The 20,628-nt window shown below is 37.5% G+C and overlaps 3 protein-coding genes across 3 annotated transcripts; 2 read left to right on the forward strand and 1 right to left on the reverse strand.

Moving 5' to 3' along the window:
- The first annotated feature begins 296 nt into the window (after positions 1–296).
- Positions 297–5,425, forward strand: LOC148867888 (Putative endonuclease or glycosyl hydrolase). Its single transcript, XM_088977439.1, has 3 exons — positions 297–761; positions 2,295–3,780; positions 3,865–5,425. Exons 1-3 carry the CDS (start codon positions 473–475, stop codon positions 4,049–4,051), a joined length of 1,962 nt encoding a protein of 653 aa, XP_088833565.1. The 5' UTR covers positions 297–472; the 3' UTR covers positions 4,052–5,425.
- A 1,916-nt stretch (positions 5,426–7,341) lies between these two features.
- On the reverse strand, positions 7,342–17,895 carry LOC148867889 (Chaperone DnaJ-domain superfamily protein). Its single transcript, XM_088977440.1, has 7 exons — positions 17,529–17,895; positions 13,022–13,114; positions 11,822–11,852; positions 8,111–8,137; positions 7,894–8,026; positions 7,709–7,777; positions 7,342–7,543 (listed from the first exon to the last, which is right to left on the reverse strand). Exons 1-6 carry the CDS (start codon positions 17,592–17,594, stop codon positions 7,723–7,725), a joined length of 405 nt encoding a protein of 134 aa, XP_088833566.1. The 5' UTR covers positions 17,595–17,895; the 3' UTR covers positions 7,342–7,543; positions 7,709–7,722.
- LOC148867890 (uncharacterized) lies at positions 17,824–20,562 on the forward strand. Its single transcript, XM_088977438.1, has one exon. The coding sequence runs from the start codon at positions 17,971–17,973 to the stop codon at positions 20,152–20,154; it is 2,184 nt and encodes a 727-aa protein (XP_088833564.1). The 5' UTR covers positions 17,824–17,970; the 3' UTR covers positions 20,155–20,562.
- Positions 20,563–20,628: the final 66 nt, after the last annotated feature.

Below are 20,628 nucleotides of genomic sequence, written 5' to 3' on the forward strand. Positions count from 1 at the left end.
TCAAATGTACAATTTACTATTGGAACAACGGAGCACTTTTGTCAATTTCTAATTTGAAAAAAATATATTTGGACTGCCAGCGCTGTCCACAGGCTTCTCTCCGCGTGATAAGTTGCCATGCTACAGCAACAGTGAGATAGATATAGCCACGTGTCATGTGTACAGTGGTTGGGGATAGCCAAAGTTTGCTCTAATTTGCATTTTGTGAGTTACAAGTTTTTCAGTCAGCAAAATAGACGACGACGACGAGAAGAAGCTGCAGCGGGGTTAAATTTGTAAATACACTGTTGGTCCACGTAGCTCTTAGTGGGCATCCATGATCTAACCCATCGTCTCGTCTCATCGCCAAAGAGGACTTTGAAGCATCAATCTAACTGCTCAGAGAGGCCGACCGGCAGTTACCGACGCTATCTGCTAGACTAGATTGCTATCCTGCACCTGACGAGGTACTATCGCCAGCGGCAACGAGAATATGGGTGGTGGTGGGAGCGGGTATCCGGTCACCTCGTCGCCGGCGGACGGAGGAGGGGAGCCGCAATATGTGTCTGCAAAGACGTCGGTGTGGTGGGATATAGAGAACTGTCAGGTCCCCAAGGGATGCGACCCTCATGCGATTGCGCAGAATATAAGCTCCGCCTTGGCGAAGATGAACTACTGTGGCCCCGTCTCTATTTTCACCTATGGAGACACGAACCGAATCCCGGAATCCGTCCAGCGTGCGCTTTCCAGTACTGGCATAGCGCTTAATCATGTCCCTGCTGGTATCGACACTTAAAAGCCCTGGCTTGGTTTCTTTTCTGAATGGTTCCATCGATTGATGATAAAACCCTAGCTTTATTTGTCTGTTATTTGTTAGTTTCTATTTGAAGATGATTGGTTTTGCTTTTCTCTATCGTTTTTTCCTATGTCGATCGATGCTATAATCTGTGTTCGAGTTGTTGTAGTTGATCTTTGTTATAGAAATCCTAAGCTGATCTTTTAATGGTGTCATAATGTTTATGTTCAGTTTTTTATATAATTTTTGTCAAAGATAGTTATGTTTATAATTGTAGATACAACTACAATTCTTGTTCTGATTGCTCTGTTTGATATATGTTTGTATCGGTTAGTGCGGATAAATTCTAATTCGTTCATTCATCTCTGCTTGATCTGGTAATCCATCTTTATTTATTTGTTTCTATTAATCTCTTGCTTGATCTGGTAATCCATCTTTGGATTCATAACGATTTTAAAGCTTTTCTTGATTTCTATACTCTTACGCTTCTAAAGTGGCGATCTTTTTCTCTGTTTTATTTCTGGTTTTTTTAATTGTCTCTCAAATGGTTTATTCGTATTTTAAAATCAATTAGCGTGAAATTCCCAACCCAATAAATAAAAAGAAAAGAATAAAAATGGAGAACCTACCCAGTAAAGGTGATGGAGACTTCTTATTGGCTGAGAATGGTTCAATAACAATGTTATTTCATGTTATTTTGTGAGTGTTTTTTCTTTGGGTGGAGATCTCGTATTTATATTTGGCACTGTTGTACCAGCTTTGTTTAGTTTATCTGATTCTACTGCTATGGTTTGGCAAACTTGATCTCTGTAAACCCAAGATATTGGTTCCTGCTAACTCGTGAACGGTCCGTTATATATAATCTTATTTTAGGTATTCTTTTCTTGTTTATACTTTATTAGTGTTTGATGAGAAAGCTGATCATTCTTTTAGCATCTTGAGCATTTATGGTAAATCCATGGTGTGTGGTGTTGGTAATGAAATATCACATGATTATCTAAGCAAAATGCTCCTGGATCTACATGTGTCTGTGGTGATAAAAATGTTCTGCGTATGCATAGCTTTTCTTATTTCCTTTTTCTTTTTAGGCTGTGTTTGGTTGCAGTGCAAATTTATTTGCACTAGTACAAATGCAAAGATGCAAATTCTTGTTTAATTTTGTTTTGGATTTTACTTTATTATGCTTCATTTCTTAATTTACTTCATCTGTACTGCAACCAAACAAAATAAGCTAAAATTTGGGGAAAAAAATAGGTCAGAATTTACACTCAAATCATTTGCATTGCCATGGTTTTGCATCAATGCAAATTTATTTGCATTGCAACAAAAACACAGCCTTCGGCTCAGTTTGGAAGGAGTACAAAACCTTGTATTTTGTATTATTTTGTATGTATTTGTACTGTACATAGTTGTATTTGTATTCTTTCCAAACTGAGCGTACCAAACATTATTAACTGGTCTTACCAAATAGACAAAGAGAAACATTTGGACTTAGCTTTCTCCTTGTTAATATACGCAGGTGTTAAAGATGCCAGTGATAAAAAGATTCTTGTAGATATGCTTTTCTGGGCGGTGGACAATCCTGCCCCTGCAAATTTTTTGCTGATATCTGGTGACCGTGACTTCTCCAATGCTCTCCATCAGTTGCGTATGAGGAGATACAATATTCTTCTAGCACAACCACAAAATGCATCTGCACCACTTCGTGCTGCAGCAAAGACCGTATGGCTTTGGACCAGTCTTTTAGCTGGAGGACCTCCATTTCCAAATGGTGATTTACCACATATTGGTAATACCAATAATATATCCAACTCAGACATTTTGAAAAATTCAGTTGTCGATGCTGTTCTGGTAAACCCATCTATTAATCCCATTTCTGAAAGCTCACTTTTGGGAAGCCAAAAGTTTGTCAATAGTGGAAGAAATGATGATAATAAAAACAAAGGGAAACAAAACCGAAGAAATCCAAATCAACCAAATGTATCTAGAACTTCAAGTGTGCCTATCGGGATTCAAGAAGGTCAGATCAATGGAAACTCCCATCAATCTGGATATGTACAGACTACACATTTTAAGGAAGCACCTCATGAATTCTTTGGTGCTAGTCAGCCTCATCCCTCCTCAAATGTGCCGCCTCCTGCTTATATTCCTGGGAATCCTGATCCAGCATGGATCAATGGAAATGGCATTGCCAGCAATTACAAGCATCAGTTTCAACAGTTGAGACCAAATAGTATCCCTGTGCAACCTTCCTTTACACCAGGTAACTTGTTCCCACCAAATTCTCATACCCTTGGGTCTCATCAAATGCCACCCAGGGCTGATGGACCTGCCTTTACATCAAATCCTCCTACAAATTTACCTGATATTGGGAAGATAAACATTTCTGAATACCCCAGCAGTATTCACAATCTTCCTAGTTTCCAACAACGAAATGGAGAGCCAAGACCCAAATCCATGGAGTCCCCAAGCCCAGTAAGCTTGAGTATCCCACAAACTGGACATGTTTTGCATAATACCCCACAATTTTACCATGACAGCCCAATTAGTAGATATCCGCCTCGTGGACCAGAGTTTCAGCCCACTTCTGCAATCAGTGCAAATCCAGTTCCCAGTAATGGAGTATGGGGGACCCCAGGATGCCCACAACCTTCTGAATATGTACAAAGCCTTATAGGCGTTATCTTGCTAGCCTTGAACACCTTAAAAAATGATATGATGGCACCAACTGAAGCAAACATTACTGATTGTATTCGATATGGAGATCCCAAGCATAGAAATACTGACATTAGGAAGGCCCTGGATTATGCCATTGAACAACAAATGGTAATAAAACAAGTTCTAGGTGCATTGCAGTATTATGTCAGTAAAAAGGAGAAGCTTTGGAAGTGTGTGGACCCTTTAGGTGGTAATCCTAAGCAGTACCCGAAGTCAACGTGGGATGGAATTCAGAAATTTCTATCTTCCCCTATTGGACGCTCTGCAATTATGGCTTCTCAATGCAGGTAAAGCTTTGGTGATCCTACGATTTGGTTTAGCACCTGGAATTGAATTTCTTAGTGAATTAATTATTTCATTTTCTATAACAGGTATGAAGCAGCTACTATATTAAGGAACCAATGCTTGAAAGATCTTGTCTTGGGTGACATACTCAAGATTTTGAACATGGTAATAACTAACAAAAGGTGGATTATCACTCATCATTCAGGTTGGCAGCCAATTACTATTACCCTTCCAGAGACCAATACAGATGTAGGTACAAGAACTAGCCCTTGATTTTGATCAAGGCTCTTTATGGTAGGAGAAGGGGCCGGAAGATATCATGAATACAAACAGTAATACTTTGATTGAAGAAAGGAATGGTGGTCGTTTTTTGCATGATGGTTTATAGAGTAGGTAGAAAGAAACTATTTTAGAAATGGATTTAAGAGGGTGAACAAGCGAATTCCGAAGGACATACTTTATATTTTCTTTTAATTTTGATTGTTGGAGTACTTCATGAGTGTTAGTAGGAATATGGAAGGTAGTACTTGAAAGGAGCACAGACAACCAAAAATCACTCTACTTTGCAGCTTAGGCTTCTTTTTGCACCATAGATATGGTTTGTCAAAGAGGCTATATTTGGGTTAATGAGGTATTGCCCACTCTTAATCTTCCTATTAATTCTTTGGCCTAAATTGTGACATGCTTAGCTGGGTTGAAATGTTTAAAACTCTTTTAGACAGCTGCTACAGAGAGTTCATGTATTTTTGGTTATGCATAAGAACTTCAGGAGGTGAATTGTCTTACGAGGAAAAACTTCATCACGTGAACTGTCAAGAGGGTATGTAATATGGTGGTTTCTTATCTACTTTTCTCAAAGGACTAATGGATTTTAGTTACACCAAAATGGATCATGACATAGATGCACAAATCCTGGAGAGGATTAGTTGTGTTTCTGGGATAACTTTCAAGGATTTGGAAGCTTTCCTATTTGCTGAACCAGAAAAAGACATCTTACATTTAAAATAAAGGGCAGACTATATAGGCCAAAACAGAAGCTTGGAAGGAAGGCTATCAGTGCGTTGTGATCAGTATCATGTTATAAAGGTATTGGATGGGAGTTGGTTTCCTGATTACAGAATTCAGAACGTTATTATTGATATGCATTCAGACTGCAGTAGGTTTTCAGCTTTTGGTCCATCGTGTGACATCAAGCAGTTGCAGTCATCACAAGTCATGTTGTGAATGAATACCATCGTACCATCGAAATCCATGAAGGTATGCTGATAATAGGATCGCATCAAAGCAGTTGCTGTAAATCGAGCCAGGAAGGTTCACTGACAAATGCTGTGTCAAGAATGCCTGATAATTCCATTTCAAAATTTATGTTTCGTTTACTGTTTAAATGACAATGTTTTTGCTACAGATGTCCTGGATTGGAAATCTTATGCTTGTTCTGCTATATTTTCTTGTAGATACATGTATATCCCAGTTGAGAATGAAACTTTTGATGTAGTGTAGCGATGTAGTGCAAACTAGAGGCAAACAGAATGGCGTCATGGCGAGTCTGATTCTTCTCAGGCTATTAATTTGTTTGTGTTCTGGGCAGGGAACAATGTTGGAATATTAGTGATAAGAAAGTGAAGTAATATTTGTTATTTCTTTTAATTTGAGATATCACAGAATAAAGATTCCCGAGTTTTTAAAGAATTGGAGTTAAGTTTTCAGGGGTTTTCCTGATAAAGGTGTGGTATTTTGTGCTGGGTGCTGACAGCTGAAACTGAACACAGGAGGAATCGAAGTAACATACAATGAGTGGGGTGTCATTCAGAAGATTGCTTGTATATCGAACGTTCCGTGGATAGAAAGAAGGTCAAGTAGAGTGATGTACGCTAGCGGGATCAACCATATATATAAAAGGCTTAAGAAAGAAATAGTAAGTTGATGGAAAGTTATTAGGAATTTTACGTTGCTTCAAATTTCTCTCTTATTTTATGTCATACTAAACATAGCCCAACGTAGTAACGTATATTATGGGGTCAGCCACATGAGTCTATCCGTTCAATTTAATGCTATATCCACCGTTAAATTTCTAGTGCTTAAATCATCCATCTCTCTCTCTTTTAGCCTTTTTCAGTTGTAATAAATCACTTCTAATTCGAGCAGGCTTTTTGCACTTGTAACAAATCACTTCTAATTGGAGTTGGTGGTGGTATATGCAAACAACCAAACCATCTTAGTCTACCTTTTATGGAGAAGGGTAGGGTTTAAGATCTTCTATGCAAACGGCCAAATCATCTATATCTACTTTTTCATTTTATTACTTATTGGAGTTACATGTTTTGAACTGCCATTGGCCTAGATGGTCAGACCGTTTGGCCTAGCAACCGTTTGATCAATGACTGTTGATTCGATCAATGACTCGTTGACTTGGGCGGTCAAACCGTCAACTTATTTGACCCATTTAACAGTTTTTTGCCATTTATAATTTATAATTATTTTTTATTTATTTTGTCAGAATGCATCCATTTGAATTAGACAGTTGAACGTCAACTCAAAAACCTGTGACCAGAACAGTTCCGATTCTGGGTCATTTTTTAAAGAATTGCTGCAGTGGTTTGCCTGTTGATCTCCCATCATATATTTCCTCAATGCAAGGTTTATCTAATAGAGCTTCCCTTCATGGAGAAGACACTCAAAGGTTGTGTTAAAAAGAAAAGAAAAAGAGGGAAAGGGCGTTAGGAAATAGGAATAAGATCACTTGGGGGAGGGTGTTTGCAGTTTACACTTTCATAGAATTCTCTGTTTTCAAAATCAGAACTGCCTAACCGAGAAGCTAACTAAACAATTGAACTAAAAAGGAAAAGAAAAAACTAGATAAGCAGAAAATAGTTTGCGTTGAGTCGGATGCAAATCAGCTTATATTGAGAACCCAGGAAATTCAACAAGCTCTGTTTAAGGAGCCTCTTAATTTTAACCACAATCCTATATAGATGTGTTAAAATGCAGGATTCCCGATACACTCGATTTCAGCCAGATAAAGAAAAACAGAAAAAAAAAAAAAAAACAAAAAACAAAAAACAAAAAAGTGACTATACCAGTCACGAGAAGAAATTGTTCAAAACTCAGATGTTTCTGTATCCACTATCCACAACGTGTTCTATCATCTATGAAGGAGAAGATGCCAATTGCGAAAGCCAACTTGAATAGACGTGAACCACCTTTTTTTCCTGAGGGATGATGAAGGTATTAATCTTTTCGGAAGCTGTCACAACTCACAAGAAGCTGATAGGAACGACAAAACGGTTAACAGGAAGATGGTCGTCATTTCTTGGAACTCCGACGCCCTCAGGGACAGGTAGAAACGAGGGTTCAGAAGCAAGATATAAAGGCTTGACTTTGAGGGACCAGACCAGACATGACAGTCAAGCTCAGTGAAAGCCTTAAGCCTCCTTCAGGGTTTCAGGCCAATGATGAGCGAAGCCATTTCCTCTCCTATCCAAAGTCTTTTCAGTCTTTGCTTAAAAAGGTCCAGCTTCAACTAACGGTCCAGGAAGATGAAGATATAGCTTAGATATTATTACTTATTGCTAGAACACATTTTTATCTTTATTAGTGCTTGGAAAGATGATTATACACCTCGGATCTATTAGAAGAATACATCTGTAGGGCTTAGAACAAATACTGACATAATCCAGCACATCCTTTTCCATAGTTCCCCCATATTCAATATTCCATTTCCACCAGGAGAAGGATTCCCAACCACTTGCAAAAATTTGAAATAAGCTGGATAAAGAGAGTAAAGAAAGCGTCAGTACATGAACTCCAGAGCACGTCAAGACTCTCTCCATTTAATTTGCCATGTCTAATTGGTGCATTTATGGGGAGCAAAATGCACAAATTCATCCAGATAAATGGAAATGCATGAATGCACGTTTGACATTGCTTTACCCTGTGGTTTTCATTCAAGGTAGAAATGGATTGTGAGAAGGGTATGCGTCTTTTTGCTTTTGATAGGCCCTGAAAATCATCCACAATAAAAAAAAAAATATATTCAAAACATTTTTACTCCCAGACCATTGGCTCCTTGGAACAGGGTGAAGTGAGTAAAATTTACAACTTAGACTATTACTCACCTCGCAGCAATTAAGCCACCCAACGTCACTGTCCCCAAAACAAGAAAAAGAAATGGGGCCTTAACCAAAGCATTATTCTTTCTTCCCCCGTGAACTTTTGGAACACCCCATTTCACGACTTGTGCATGTGTAGCTGGTCAAGAAATATCGTGTCTGGAGGGTGAAACAAAAGGCATAAAAACTGAACAAATATGCATACATATCAAAAGAAAGTCACCTTCTCTAGAAAATTCCTGCTTTGTTCCTGCAATGACCACGAGAAATTATATTCAGTAAGAAATCAAAATCTTTTTCCATGTCCAGGTAATTAGTCTCTCATCCGATTACACATCTAGTATATAACCCTTTGAAGTTTCTTAGCATGGTTTGCAAACTCAAGGCTTGGCACCACTCATGCATTTCAACAATTACTTGGATACATTGTCCTAGTGGCTCCAATATGTTAATAGAAAACAATTAGAAAAAGAAAGCGGAAAAAAAGATAAAAACAAGACCAAAACCAGGAAATAAAGCATTAACAGTGAGTGATCTAAAAAAGGACCAAGCATTCACATTTTTTAATGGGCAGCAATACATCTTACTATTACAGTAAACTGCAAATATGAAGATAACACTATTTATAAGTAAATAAAAACAACCATTTGGCCTATCGACTGCCTCAAACCAAAATCATTGGAGGGGAATTCTTTCAGTATACTCACTGACATTTCTGGGAAATATGATGTAGAAGCATAGAAAACCATGCTTTTCCTAGAAAGAGACCAGAATAGAAAGCATTAGATAAACACAAAGGGAACACATGGTGTCTAGAATAATTTCCTTGTATTCTCCTTGAGCATTTCCATGCAATGCTATGAGTGTCAGCGTTCTCAGTGATTATACAAATTTAATAAGCTGCTGTTTTAATAATGTTTAAACCAAGAAACTACTGAAGAACAAAGAAAGTAACTTTTTAAGTGCATCCGCCACATTTTTCTTCATCATCTATCCCAATATTTTCCCTATAATTTCTTCTGAGACTTTATCCATTGTACCAACAGATGAAACAAAATACATACCCGACTATCAAGATGCCAAACCTGATTTTGCATCCTACTTTGAACACCTCTCCACTATGTACCATGGTAGTAAAGCCAGTAACTTCCCAAGATACTTAAGAGTCCAAGAAAGGACTTAGATTTTGTAATTTTGTCATGGAGAAATTTATCAAATATCCAACAGCTAATAGAGGCCTTCTAAACCTTGGTCATCTTAAGCATGGGGATATGGCCAAATTTTAAGGAATCATATAATGATACAAGAAGTTCCAAATTGCAGAGGTTACTTCCTTACTTGCAGAGGTTACTTCCCTCAAATCCCTTTCTTATGTCATTGCCTAAACATTTATCATAAATAGCATGCTTTTTCTTCTATCATTTACAAAATCTTCCTTCAGATCCTCCTCTTTATCCTCATCATTTGAGTTCATGTAGAAAGTTGCTCTCTTTGTGGCATCAAGTTGATGCTATCTCCTGCCAGGTGATGTTATCGCTTGCTCTCCATTTTAAAATATACTTCTTCCATAGCCCTTTTGCAATGTGCGGTTACTAGTTATTTGTCATCAACATGAAAATCCAATTATGCCTGTTCTTCATCTTCAGATGGCACTGGACCTTTTTATGCAAGGCTATTTCTTCAACCATTCAGCAAGGAGCATTCTAGCAGGCTGCAGCAGATCTTACCCTTCCCTTTTCTTTTATATTTTTTTTTTCAAGTGAAACATAAAAGGAACTATGCTACCTGGATACTTATACATGCCCAGTGTACCAATGTCGGACATGGTACATTTCCTATGATATACTTTACATCATTAACACTTTATATTTGCAAAATTGTATGTTTTGATAAATCATAGTACACATCCAGAACCTTGATAAATGACACTTATCTTAAATAATTATATAAAGAAGCATGATATAATCATATTATATAGGATAGCCAAACCCATATCCACATCCAGAATTTAAGGAAATGGAGACTTGTATCCCCATTTCAGTATCTGCTCCATGTCAGTCATCTGTGCCTGAATATCATAGGAAATAAAGCCCCAACTTTGAAGCCAACTGTTCTTGAGGAAAGAGAGTTTGAGGTTCCTTTGATGCATATTTGTAAAAGATATTAATTAAAAAATAAAAACATAAAAAGGACCTGCAGACAATGCTAGATACTTCTAACAATGTTTTAAATTGTTTTTACCATATCCACATGATTATAGAAAAAAGATAATGATATAAAATCTTCAACTTATTTTATTTTTTGGGTGTGTGATGCTAGTCTCAATCTGACAAGTGTGAGAATGTGGGTTCAAGTCTGAGAGTACATGGTGTAAAAAATGTCAAAGGTTAGGTCTGTATACAGTCCACTCCTTCCAAGACCCTGGGTATCTGGAACCAACATTGGGCAATGGCCCTTTTGATGTTTTTATGATAACCATAGGCTGATCATCCAAAAAGAATGGTGGAAAAGGCAAGAATATAAGAATAGTGAGAGAAACATGTGTTATTGGAAAAAAAATAATTATTCAAAAAAAACGCCACATGCTTCATACAAATAAAAACAGATATTCTTTTTTTCTAATTTTTCCTTGTTGAAAAAAAATGTATGGTTCTTGCAAAAATAAAACATATCTAGTACAAATACATAGTATCTGCACCCAACTAAGGCTAACCAAAAATCCAACACATTCCAGAGTAAAATATAGTCATTATGCTTTCATTCACCATACAAAACCAAATATTGCAAAGTTTACAAATTCTAAAACATTGCTACAAAGTGCAGCCTTAATTAGGATTTGTTTTGAGAAACAAAATGGATAATTTAGGACACCAAAGTGACAATTTTAGTTACTGAATTACGAATCCATAAGATGGAACCTATCCCTCCCAAGACCCTAGATGGCTGGGACCAACATTGGGTAATGGTCTTTGAATTAGACATCCATAAGGAAGAAGATGATGGGGAGGATGCCATTACAGATACTTGGGCTGGTTAAATGGAGCATTTTAGGCCTTATGATTGCTGTGGTCCTCAAGTCCATGGAAACTCTCAATTTTTCTTAGGTGCAATTTTGCTTTTGTTTAAGAGAAAAACCTAGAAAACAGACTAGGGACATCTCTCTGTTTCCTGGCAAAATTAGATGGATTCCTAGGAGCTCAATTTTAAATCTGATGACCAAGGAAAGCAGGCATAGAACAATTCTATGCCTGCATAGGTATTTTTTCCCCTTTTGGTTATTGTGCTTCAAAGTTCTTTTTGTATACTCTTGTACATCCTCTCATGCACACTTTCTATATTCTCAGTGGAATTTCCAGTTAGTTTAAAAAAACGAAAGAAAATAGGATACTGTTACAGATAACTGGCTACATTGTTTTCCAAAAAGCAGATGTCTTTGTTTCTTTGTTTCATGTAAAACTGGAAAACAGAAGAATGAGACCAGAAACAAACTAGATAGTATTTTGCCATATCAATTTTATTCTGGCATAAGAAATCTTGATGCAGTTTTGAAACAAGACATTGCATAAACTTATAAAAATAACAATGAAAAGAACAGCAGCACAAGCAAAACATCTACAAGCAAATCAATAGGAAGAATAAGAAACCACGAGTTCAGTTGACAAGTAAACACTAAAGTTAACCACATCAGGTTAACTGAACAAGTAAAAAAATCATAAAGAAGCTAGGGTAAACCATTCAAGAGTACAAATCTATCAATGAAATAAGTAAACCATGTTCATTCAGTTAGTGCTAAGCCATCTCATATCATCTTCACTGTCTGGACAGCCCAATATTTGGTAAAGTTACTTTAAAAGTTGGCCAAGGAATTTGCAAACCATGCGCATTTGTTAAAGTTGTCTCAAGCTTCCATTTAACAGATAAATGTGAATCTTACCAGTCTGCAGACATGAATATGCTTCTGAAATCTGCAATAAAAGAATTACAAATGGTCATACTTATAAATACAAGTGTCACTGGCACTGTATGTATATATCTATAATACATTTACACAGATGTGCTATATGGGAGTGTCTTGGGTATGGTGAAAGAGGACAAGTCCACCCATCTGGGGGAAAGGTGCCAACCAGCTGGTTGGTAAGGTCTCCTGCTGGTCATAGCAGAGACTTGGGACCAAATCCCGCCTGCACCTGGGTTGGGGGGGAGGGGTTAGGGGTTAGGGGATGGGCTACCTCTCGTTGTGTAGCCCTTCATAAGAAATCAGAAAGTTTACCCATCTGGGGCCCTTATAACTGGCACCTGTCCCATGTTTTTTAACTTTCAATAATCAGAATTGACCAATGGATAGGTCCCACTAAAATATGGATGTACCAAAAGTTAATTTAATATTACAGATTTTTTTGGTAAGATAATATTACAGATTTTAACTATATAATTTGGTCATTATTTGTAAAACTACTTTTTGACTCTGAAAAAAATTTCTCCACTGTACCAACTGAACTTTGCCAGGATGATCTTCTAAGTAGTACCCATTACAGATTTTAACTATATAATTTGGTCATTATTTGTAAAACTACTTTTTGACTCTATGAAAAAATTCTCCACTGTACCAACTGAACTTTGCCAGGATGATCTTCTAAGTAGTACCCATCTTCCAGTAAGTTCTTATGCTCAAAACAAAAGATGGTTGGCAAGTTACAGGACCCCAGACACTTATGGAGGTCCTGTGTCCCCAGACCCAGATTGCCAGTACATATATAACACAGGTTAGGAATTACAACCTCAACTCGTTGAAATTAGATCTTTTCTGTTTAATTGCAGCATCCCAGATATGCGAGAATGTCCTCAAACTCACACAGATGATTATAACCAGAACACCCAAAATAATCCAGAAAACAGTTTCATAAACACGAAGAGGTACACCACTTTGCCAATACATGAATAGTTGTCTAAGAATATAGAAAAAAAAACATATAAAAACACCGGAGTTTCAACAGAAAAAAAGGGCCTGAACCCATGGATTATCTGCTAGTACTTGACACCACAACCATGACATATAGATGCATTCTCAAATTATTGAACAAGGGAAAAATAATAGCAACAACAAAAACAACTCGTGCAAGCTATAAATGCTTACTAATTTAAACTTGGACTCTGCATGAGGTTTCTCATTTGCTGGAAATCGATCAGGATGAGACTCCCATGCTTTCCTTTTGTATGCAGCTTTAACCTGCAGTGTCCAATGCAAGCTCATTATTCTTATTTTATGGGAAGGTGTAGCTCAAACTGAAACAAAAATATATGATAGGGTCTTGCCCTAAGAAATGCATATTGTGCAAAAAGAGGAATAAAAGGAGTAAAAAATATCCTCCAAAAAAAGTTAGTTGTGACCAGGGACATGAATGTAATGTTTTGAGAGCGAAATAGGTAAAGATTGAGTTCTCTGATTTTTTTTATTTATTCTTGTAGTTTTGCCTTTTGACAGTAGGGATATTCCGGTCATCGTACATGTTTGTAATGACGGTTTTCTAGCTTTAGAGCTTGATGTGTCTAGTCATGATTCAGCTGTCTTCAATTAAGTAGCTTAGAAGTTATTGAATTTTCTTTGAGTCAAATTATGGTAATGATCTAATTGGCAGTGGTGGTCCAAGCTATCTAGGTCTTGGGAGGGGTGGACTGGATACGGAGTTAAGCTTTGGACTTTTTTTCTGCACAAAGTGACTGCTCTCAGACTTGAATAGACATTCTTACTCTTATGATAATGGAAATTATGTATTTTATATTGTATTTGGATTAGCTACCTCTTAGTCTATAGCAAAAACCGTGGAAGAATGAATGGACTGAGTTTATTATTTTCAACCATTTTTCATCCTTTCGTGTCATTCATGTGCTCCAAAAACTCCATGTAAAACCCTAGTTTTTGGAAATTTGATATTTTCTCTCATTAAAGGCATTTTTTATCCTGTTGTGGAAAACCTGTTTAGAGTGCTTTCCATGGTTTTCAAAACCGGACCGGAAAAACTGGGAACCGGTCACCTGACTGGTTCCGTTTTACCCCAAAACTGCTTTTTGGCCAAAACCGTTGATTTGGTCAGAAAACAACTGACACGGGCAGTCAAACCGTCAACCCAGACAATGGTTTTTTGCCATTTTTTATTTTTTTATTTTTCTGTCAGAGCGGGCCGTCCGTTCGGACCAGACAGTCAGGCCGTTCGACCTGGGAACTGGACCCCATTATGGTTCCCTGTCTGGTCCGGTTTTAAAATCCTTGGTGCTTTCTATAAAGGATCAAACCTTCCCAAATGGATCCAGTGACAAATGTACATAGTTGTTGTAATTTCTCTTTATGTTTTTCAAATTTCTGTAACTGCTCACAGTTATCTTGTACAGAGTAGATTATATATACAAGAAACTAACCAACTGCAAGTCAGGTTGGTTCTTACAATTTCCATGTCTTACTTTTAAATGGTATAGCTCTTGTTGTCATTCATGGATGTTACTGAAAATAATAGAGCATCAGCACAAACTCAGGGAGAATCTTCAAATCATGGATCTGCTTGCACTATTACAGCGGTTCCCTTGTCAAACTTCATAAATCTCTTTTCCATTTGCCTTGATAGAAGCAATTATCGTTGGACTGCTCAGGTTATTCTTGCTTTTAGAGGACACCAACTTTTTGGCTATGTGGATGGGTCACTCCCTGCCCATCACAGTTTATTGATGGTAAAAATGGTAACATTATCAACTCAGATTATTCTGCATGGCAAGAACAGGATCAATTAATCCTTAGTTGGATTCTTTCCATTTTAACAGAACAAGTTTTAGGTTTTTAGCTGAAGTTGTGGGCTGCACAACTTCTAAGTCAGTCTGGGATAGACTGAACTGACTTTTCTCTTCTAATAAATCTCGGGTGCATGATCTGAAACTAGAACTTGCCCATGTCAACCAAGGGGATCTCTCCATTACTGATCATATACAGAAATTTAAAGGACTTTATGATGCACTGGCTGCATCAAATTATTTTGTCTGACTCAGACATGATATACTATCTTCTTGGTGGCTTTTCTGCAGAATATGATACATTTGTCATCACAGTCACTAAACAACTTGATGACTTGACTCTTGCAGATGTGCAGAGCCTTCTTAATTTTGAAAAGTGGCTTGAACGCCATAATACCACTGTTTCAGCCAATACACCTTCAGCCCATGTTGCCACTCATAAGAAAGACTCTAGTGCTGGTTTCAATTTCTCCTACAACAATTTTGGATGCACTTCTCAACAGTACACTAGCAGCAAATCTTGTCCATAAACAAACATCACTAATAGCACCAACAATCCCAGGCATGGCTTCAATAACAATAACAACAACCATCAATCTGGGAATCATGATACCTTAGTTGTAATGTCAACTATGTGGGTATATTGGACATTCAGCTGCTACACGTTGAAGATCTCTCTCTCTGTTGGTTCTAACAAATAGTCTGCTTCTGCTTTCACTGCTGCAATGTCTTTCTTCTTCACAAGATGGAACTTGGTTCCCTGACTCTGGGGCCACCAATCATCTCATTTCTGATTCAAGCATTCTTTCTATACATGATGACTATAATGGTATGGATCAGATCACCAGTGGTAATGGATCCACACTTCCTATTTCACATATTGGCTCCTCCATGTTACATACTTCTCATGGTTCCTTTCTATTGCGTAATATTTTTTGTGTGCCTCGTATGACTAAGAACCTGTTCTCTGTGAGCCAGTTCTGTACGGAACATGGTGCTACCTTTGTTTTTAACTCTATGGCTTTCTCTGTAAAGGACAATGTGATGTGGCAGATACTCTTGAATGGTCCTCTGATCGTTCTTCTGCATTCATTGGAGTGTGCACATCCAGGTTAGTTTGGCACCAGATGATTGGATATACTAATCTGTGTAAAATTACACACTAAATCCCCACATACAACCAATCATTCTAAACATCTCTAAAAAGTTCCATTAAAGAATTCCATTCCTACACCTATTTTTTATTATTTTATTTTTCACTTTCTTATAGAGAAATTGCAATTTTAGAGAGAGAGAGAGTGAGTGAAAATTATAAAAGGGGGTGGATGTTCAACTTTGTCATTGAGATGATTGGCTTAATTGAAAGGTTTATGGGTATAGGTGAAGAATATCACATTTCTATGCAAGAGAGGGATACTAAATTTACATAACCCTATGTTATGATGCAGAAGCAGATAAACTACTGGCAATGATGTTGAATCCGTAACAAATTTACTTTTTCCTTGTAGTGAAACTGTGGAAGCTAGGTGCCGATCTGCCCAGTGCAGCTTGTATATTTAATAAGTCCACCTTTGCCTTGATGAAGAGTGGGAATGACAAGTTCATAAATATGTAAGAGTGGAAAGAAAGATGCAAAAAGCACTACCCAACTAATGATGTAAAGTTCTATTCAGTGGTGCATACTTTAAAGGATGTGTTTTATCAGGAAGCAACTAGGGTATTAACACCCAGACAAACCATCAATAGTTTATATGATGAATACTAGTTTTGGAGATTTTATTGTGCACATAAGATTTTGATACCTTGCATACAAGAAACCAATTCCACTGTTTTGGCAACACCTAAATCAAGATGATGACTTGAAACAATGTCATGTATCAATTGGCTGAGGAATAAAAGCTGAGCATGGGGATTGTATACAGAACTCCCTCCCTCCCTCCCTCTCTCTCTCCATGCTTTTTCTATAAACAACTTAGTTTAGCTCGAGCTTGAAGGCCTATGACATGCTTGTACACTATATCATCTCAAATTCAAACATGGAATCCATTACCTACTTTTTCATAAATTCATCAATAACTTTTGGAAGAAGACATGGGCAAAAAAGGGGAGTACAGTACGCCAGTACATATCACCAACTCTTATCTGAACAAACAGTGCGTCATATAAGTTGACAAACTTGAGAGCAAACAAGATCCATGAAGACACCTCTTGGATATCCAGGAAAACCAAATATGAACAACCAGATAGCACTGGAAAGCCTCTTCTTCTTGGATTACATATCAATTCCACAACAGTTGGCCCTTGAAAATCTCTCAGAAAAAATTTCTACAACTTGTCATTGATGATGTACCACTACTAGAGATGAAAACAGTGAGGCCAAGAATACACTACCCATAACGCAAAGATATTCCACAGAGAATCTGATTTCTAGAAGTGCTGAGTATTAACTACCGAATAAAACATCTATAATTGGTGTCGCCTTTGCAATTAGTTACTTAGAATTGGGTCCATCACAAAACCCAAGGCAGAGCGAACATTTCTTGCTAGAGTAACTTGAAATTGAGTGAATGGGAGGAGCAGAAATTTGGAGTAGCAGTTATTTCCTACGATAGGAGCCACTATATTAAAACCTTACTGCTACAGAACCTAATCGTAATCACTGAGAAGCCATAACCCAAAGAAACAAAGCAATAAATTACAATCCTTCCAGGAACCAATTACGATGCCGCAAACTTATCATCTAAAGTAGACAAAATTCACCCAAATTAGATAAAAATAAAATGCAAGTCCAAGCTCTGTTTTCTCTTATACATTTGAGAGAAATTATAATGAAATTCCAAAAAGATATATTTGGTTTTCGGTACCTGCGATGGAGTCGGACGAGAATTCGGTGGAAATCCCAGCAACTTCCTCGCCTCGTCCCCCTTCATCTCCGGATTTTCTTCGGGTCATTCAATCTTTTTCCACATTCAACCATATTTAATAAAACACATATTTTGGAAGGCCCAGATGAACTGTTTGACCTTAGTACGCTACTTGGACGGCCTAGATCAATGCTTTATATTATGTCTCGTTAGGCAAGCTGATAAACAATGAACATGATCGGCGAGACAAAAGTCTTCAGAGCTCTCAGCTTATTTCAGAGTAGAACTAAGTAGAGACTGGAAACAACGAACAACGGAACAAGGCAGACTCTATAAAGGATATTTCTTGTTTATGTTCTGCTAAATCATATCAAGTTCAACCAGGTTAGAAACTTATATTTCCCTCCCTTGTCGTCTTTCTGTTTTGTAGTTTTCTGTTTCAATGGCTATAAAGCTCCCGTCTTTCATCATTGCCAAGCCAATACCGAGATGGGCTTCTCTAATTTCATCCTTTTCTTCGGTTTCATGCGTAACCAACGCTCAAGTTCCTCTCGAAAATGATCACAAACCATTGGACTCCATTGAATGTGAATCGGCAGTTCGTTTCTTAAAGAATGCGTTATGCCCAGATAACTTAATCAAAGCTTTGGAGTCTACAAGAGATTTGAGCTCCGCAGTCAAGGTATTCAAGTGGGCTTCTCTTCAAAAATGCTTTCGTCACACCGCTGAAACGTATAGTCAGATTATACTGAAGCTTGGTATGGCTGGAAGGGTTCATGAAATGGAGGACTTTTGTTATGAGATGGTCAACGTCAAATGCCATCATGCAGATGAAGCATTCTCAAGTGTAATTCATTCATTGGTTAGAAATAACAGGCTCACAGAAGCTTTGCAGGTTCTCCAGATCATGAATAGGGGTAATTATAGGCCTTCAATTGTTGTATATAATCTTTTGTTGGGTGCTATTGTCGAGGACAATAGAGACTTTCAATCTGTTCTGTTTTTTTATAAGGAGATGGTTAAAGCAGGAAATGTTCCCAATGTTGAGACCTTGAATTATCTGTTAGAGGCTTTGTGTAAAGATGATCGAATTAGCACTGCTTTGGATCAATTCAGAAGAATGAACAAGAAAGGTTGTAAACCTAATAGTAGGACATTTGAGATAATAGTAAGAGGTCTTTGTGTGCAAAACCGAGTTGATGAATCAATTGTGGTTTTGGATGAGATGTTTGAGCTAGGTTGTAGAGGGGAGGAGCATTTCTATAATAGCATCATACCTATTTTCTGTAGGGCTAATAGAGTGGACCAGGGACTAAGGTTGTTTAGAATGATGAGAATTTCTGATCTTGTGCCTGAACCGTTAGTTTGTGGATGTTTGGTTCAGTGTTTGTGCAAGAATATACAGTTGAAGGATGCGATTGAGGTTCTTGAAGATATGATAGAATCTGGTTTAACTCCACCTTCTGATGTGTATGTGGATATTGTAAGTGGACTTTGCAAGGCAGATAAATTCAGTGAAGCTAAAAATTTATTAGAGAAGTATGTCTGTGAAACTTATCCTCATAATGCTTTGCTGCAATGTTACTGTGATGCTGGAAAATTTACTGAAGCCAGTGCTTTACTTGAGAAAATGGTTGAGAGGAGTATAGTTAATAGTTTTTCCTGGAGCATTCTCATAAGAGGTCTCTGTGAAAAGGGACGGCTCAGAAAATCTTTTGAAGTCATAGCTAGAATGATTGTTTCTTCATATTCCTTCAATGTTGCCATTTCCTCTGCTCTTATTGTTGGCCATTGTAAAGTGAGAAAGTATGAGGATGCTCTAGAACTATTTAGTCAGGTTCGTGGAAAATATTGGGCATTAGATTCTACCTCTTACGGTGAGCTGATTGAAGGTCTTTGCCACATAAAGAAGATCCAAGAGGCTGCTGAAGTGTTTCATTATATGTCTACTAATGAATTTCCTCTCAGATCTTCCTCATTCAATATGTTGATTGAGGCCTTATGTTTAACTGGGAAGGTGACTGAAGCAATCAGGCTACGATCGTTGGTCTATCATTCAGGCACTTTTTGTAGTCCTGTCACCTACACCACTATTATGCTCTGCTTGTGCAATTCAGGGAAAGCAAACAATGTCTCTGTGCTACTAGCTCAGATGTTGGTGGAGGGTTGTGTTTTTGATGCCAAAGCATATGATGTCCTAATACAAGGCATGTGCATACAGAGCAGAGCAAATGATTGTGCTGTTTTATTCAATCAAATGATTGGTGATTGTATAGTTCCTGACTCAGAAACTCTAGATAGTCTGCTGTCTTGTTTGTCCCGTTATTCTAAGTTGCATATGATTGCAAACTCATTGGATAAACTTGTTCACAAGGGTGGTGTTTTTAGTTCTACAATGTACAACATGGTGATCAATGGACTCTGGAAGGAGGGTCATAAGCATAAAGCATGTAATTTATTGGATCGGATGTTGGAAAATGGGTGGGTTCCAGACATATTTACTCATGGATTTCTAGTTGGAACTATTGCTAGAGAAGAAACTGAAACAGAATTAAGAGCATGTCATGATTTCATCTTGCAGGACAAGGTTAGCAACATATTGGCTGAGGGATTGGAGAAATTGTAAAGAAAAAAAAAATCACACCTAAAGAGTAGGTGTAGTTGCTTCTCTAATTGGTTGAATAATTAACTTCTTATCTTGGCAATATTGGAATATGCGGAATGAACCATTTCATCGTGCTCCATCAAAATTTTGTGGAATGCAGGGTTTGACTCTGACTTTTGTGGCCCTGATAGTAGTTGTGGCAAATCAAATTTTAATGTCTATTTGTTATGCCAATTATACCATGATAAGTTTGTTCTTGATAGCTTAAGCTACAACACCTAGGATGTCTTTGTGAATTCTCAAAAGGTAGCATCTCATAAATTTATTGTACCATTATTTTCTGTATTGTGCTGCAATGCCGCATTTCTCCATTGTTACATGATGGTTATAAGTAATTAATGATGTATACCTTGGAGAGATTCTGAGGTTTCAACAGCTATCAAGTCCCACTTTCCTTTTCTTTTTCTTTTTGACAGTAGTCATGGGGTAATCTGA

This window comes from Nelumbo lutea, chromosome 3, assembly GCF_056320005.1.
Source record: "Nelumbo lutea isolate HS-2025 chromosome 3, American lotus-T2T, whole genome shotgun sequence".
Taxonomy (NCBI): domain Eukaryota; kingdom Viridiplantae; phylum Streptophyta; class Magnoliopsida; order Proteales; family Nelumbonaceae; genus Nelumbo; species Nelumbo lutea.

What these genes read in the sequence shown, in the direction of transcription:
- LOC148867888 (XM_088977439.1), top strand. Translation starts at nt 473, where the DNA reads ATGGGTGGTGGTGGGAGCGGGTATCCGGTCACCTCGTCGCCGGCGGAC. An exon ending in GCTTAATCATGTCCCTGCTG is followed by an intron (nt 762 to 2,294) that starts GTATCGACACTT and finishes TAATATACGCAG; the next exon opens with GTGTTAAAGATGCCAGTGAT. An exon ending in ATTATGGCTTCTCAATGCAG is followed by an intron (nt 3,781 to 3,864) that starts GTAAAGCTTTGG and finishes TTTCTATAACAG; the next exon opens with GTATGAAGCAGCTACTATAT.
- LOC148867889 (XM_088977440.1), bottom strand. Translation starts at nt 17,594, where the DNA reads ATGAAGGGGGACGAGGCGAGGAAGTTGCTGGGATTTCCACCGAATTCT. An exon ending in CTCGTCCGACTCCATCGCAG is followed by an intron (nt 13,115 to 17,528) that starts GTACCGAAAACC and finishes TGGACACTGCAG; the next exon opens with GTTAAAGCTGCATACAAAAG. An exon ending in ATATTCATGTCTGCAGACTG is followed by an intron (nt 8,138 to 11,821) that starts GTAAGATTCACA and finishes TGGTCATTGCAG; the next exon opens with GAACAAAGCAGGAATTTTCT.
- LOC148867890 (XM_088977438.1), top strand. Translation starts at nt 17,971, where the DNA reads ATGGCTATAAAGCTCCCGTCTTTCATCATTGCCAAGCCAATACCGAGA.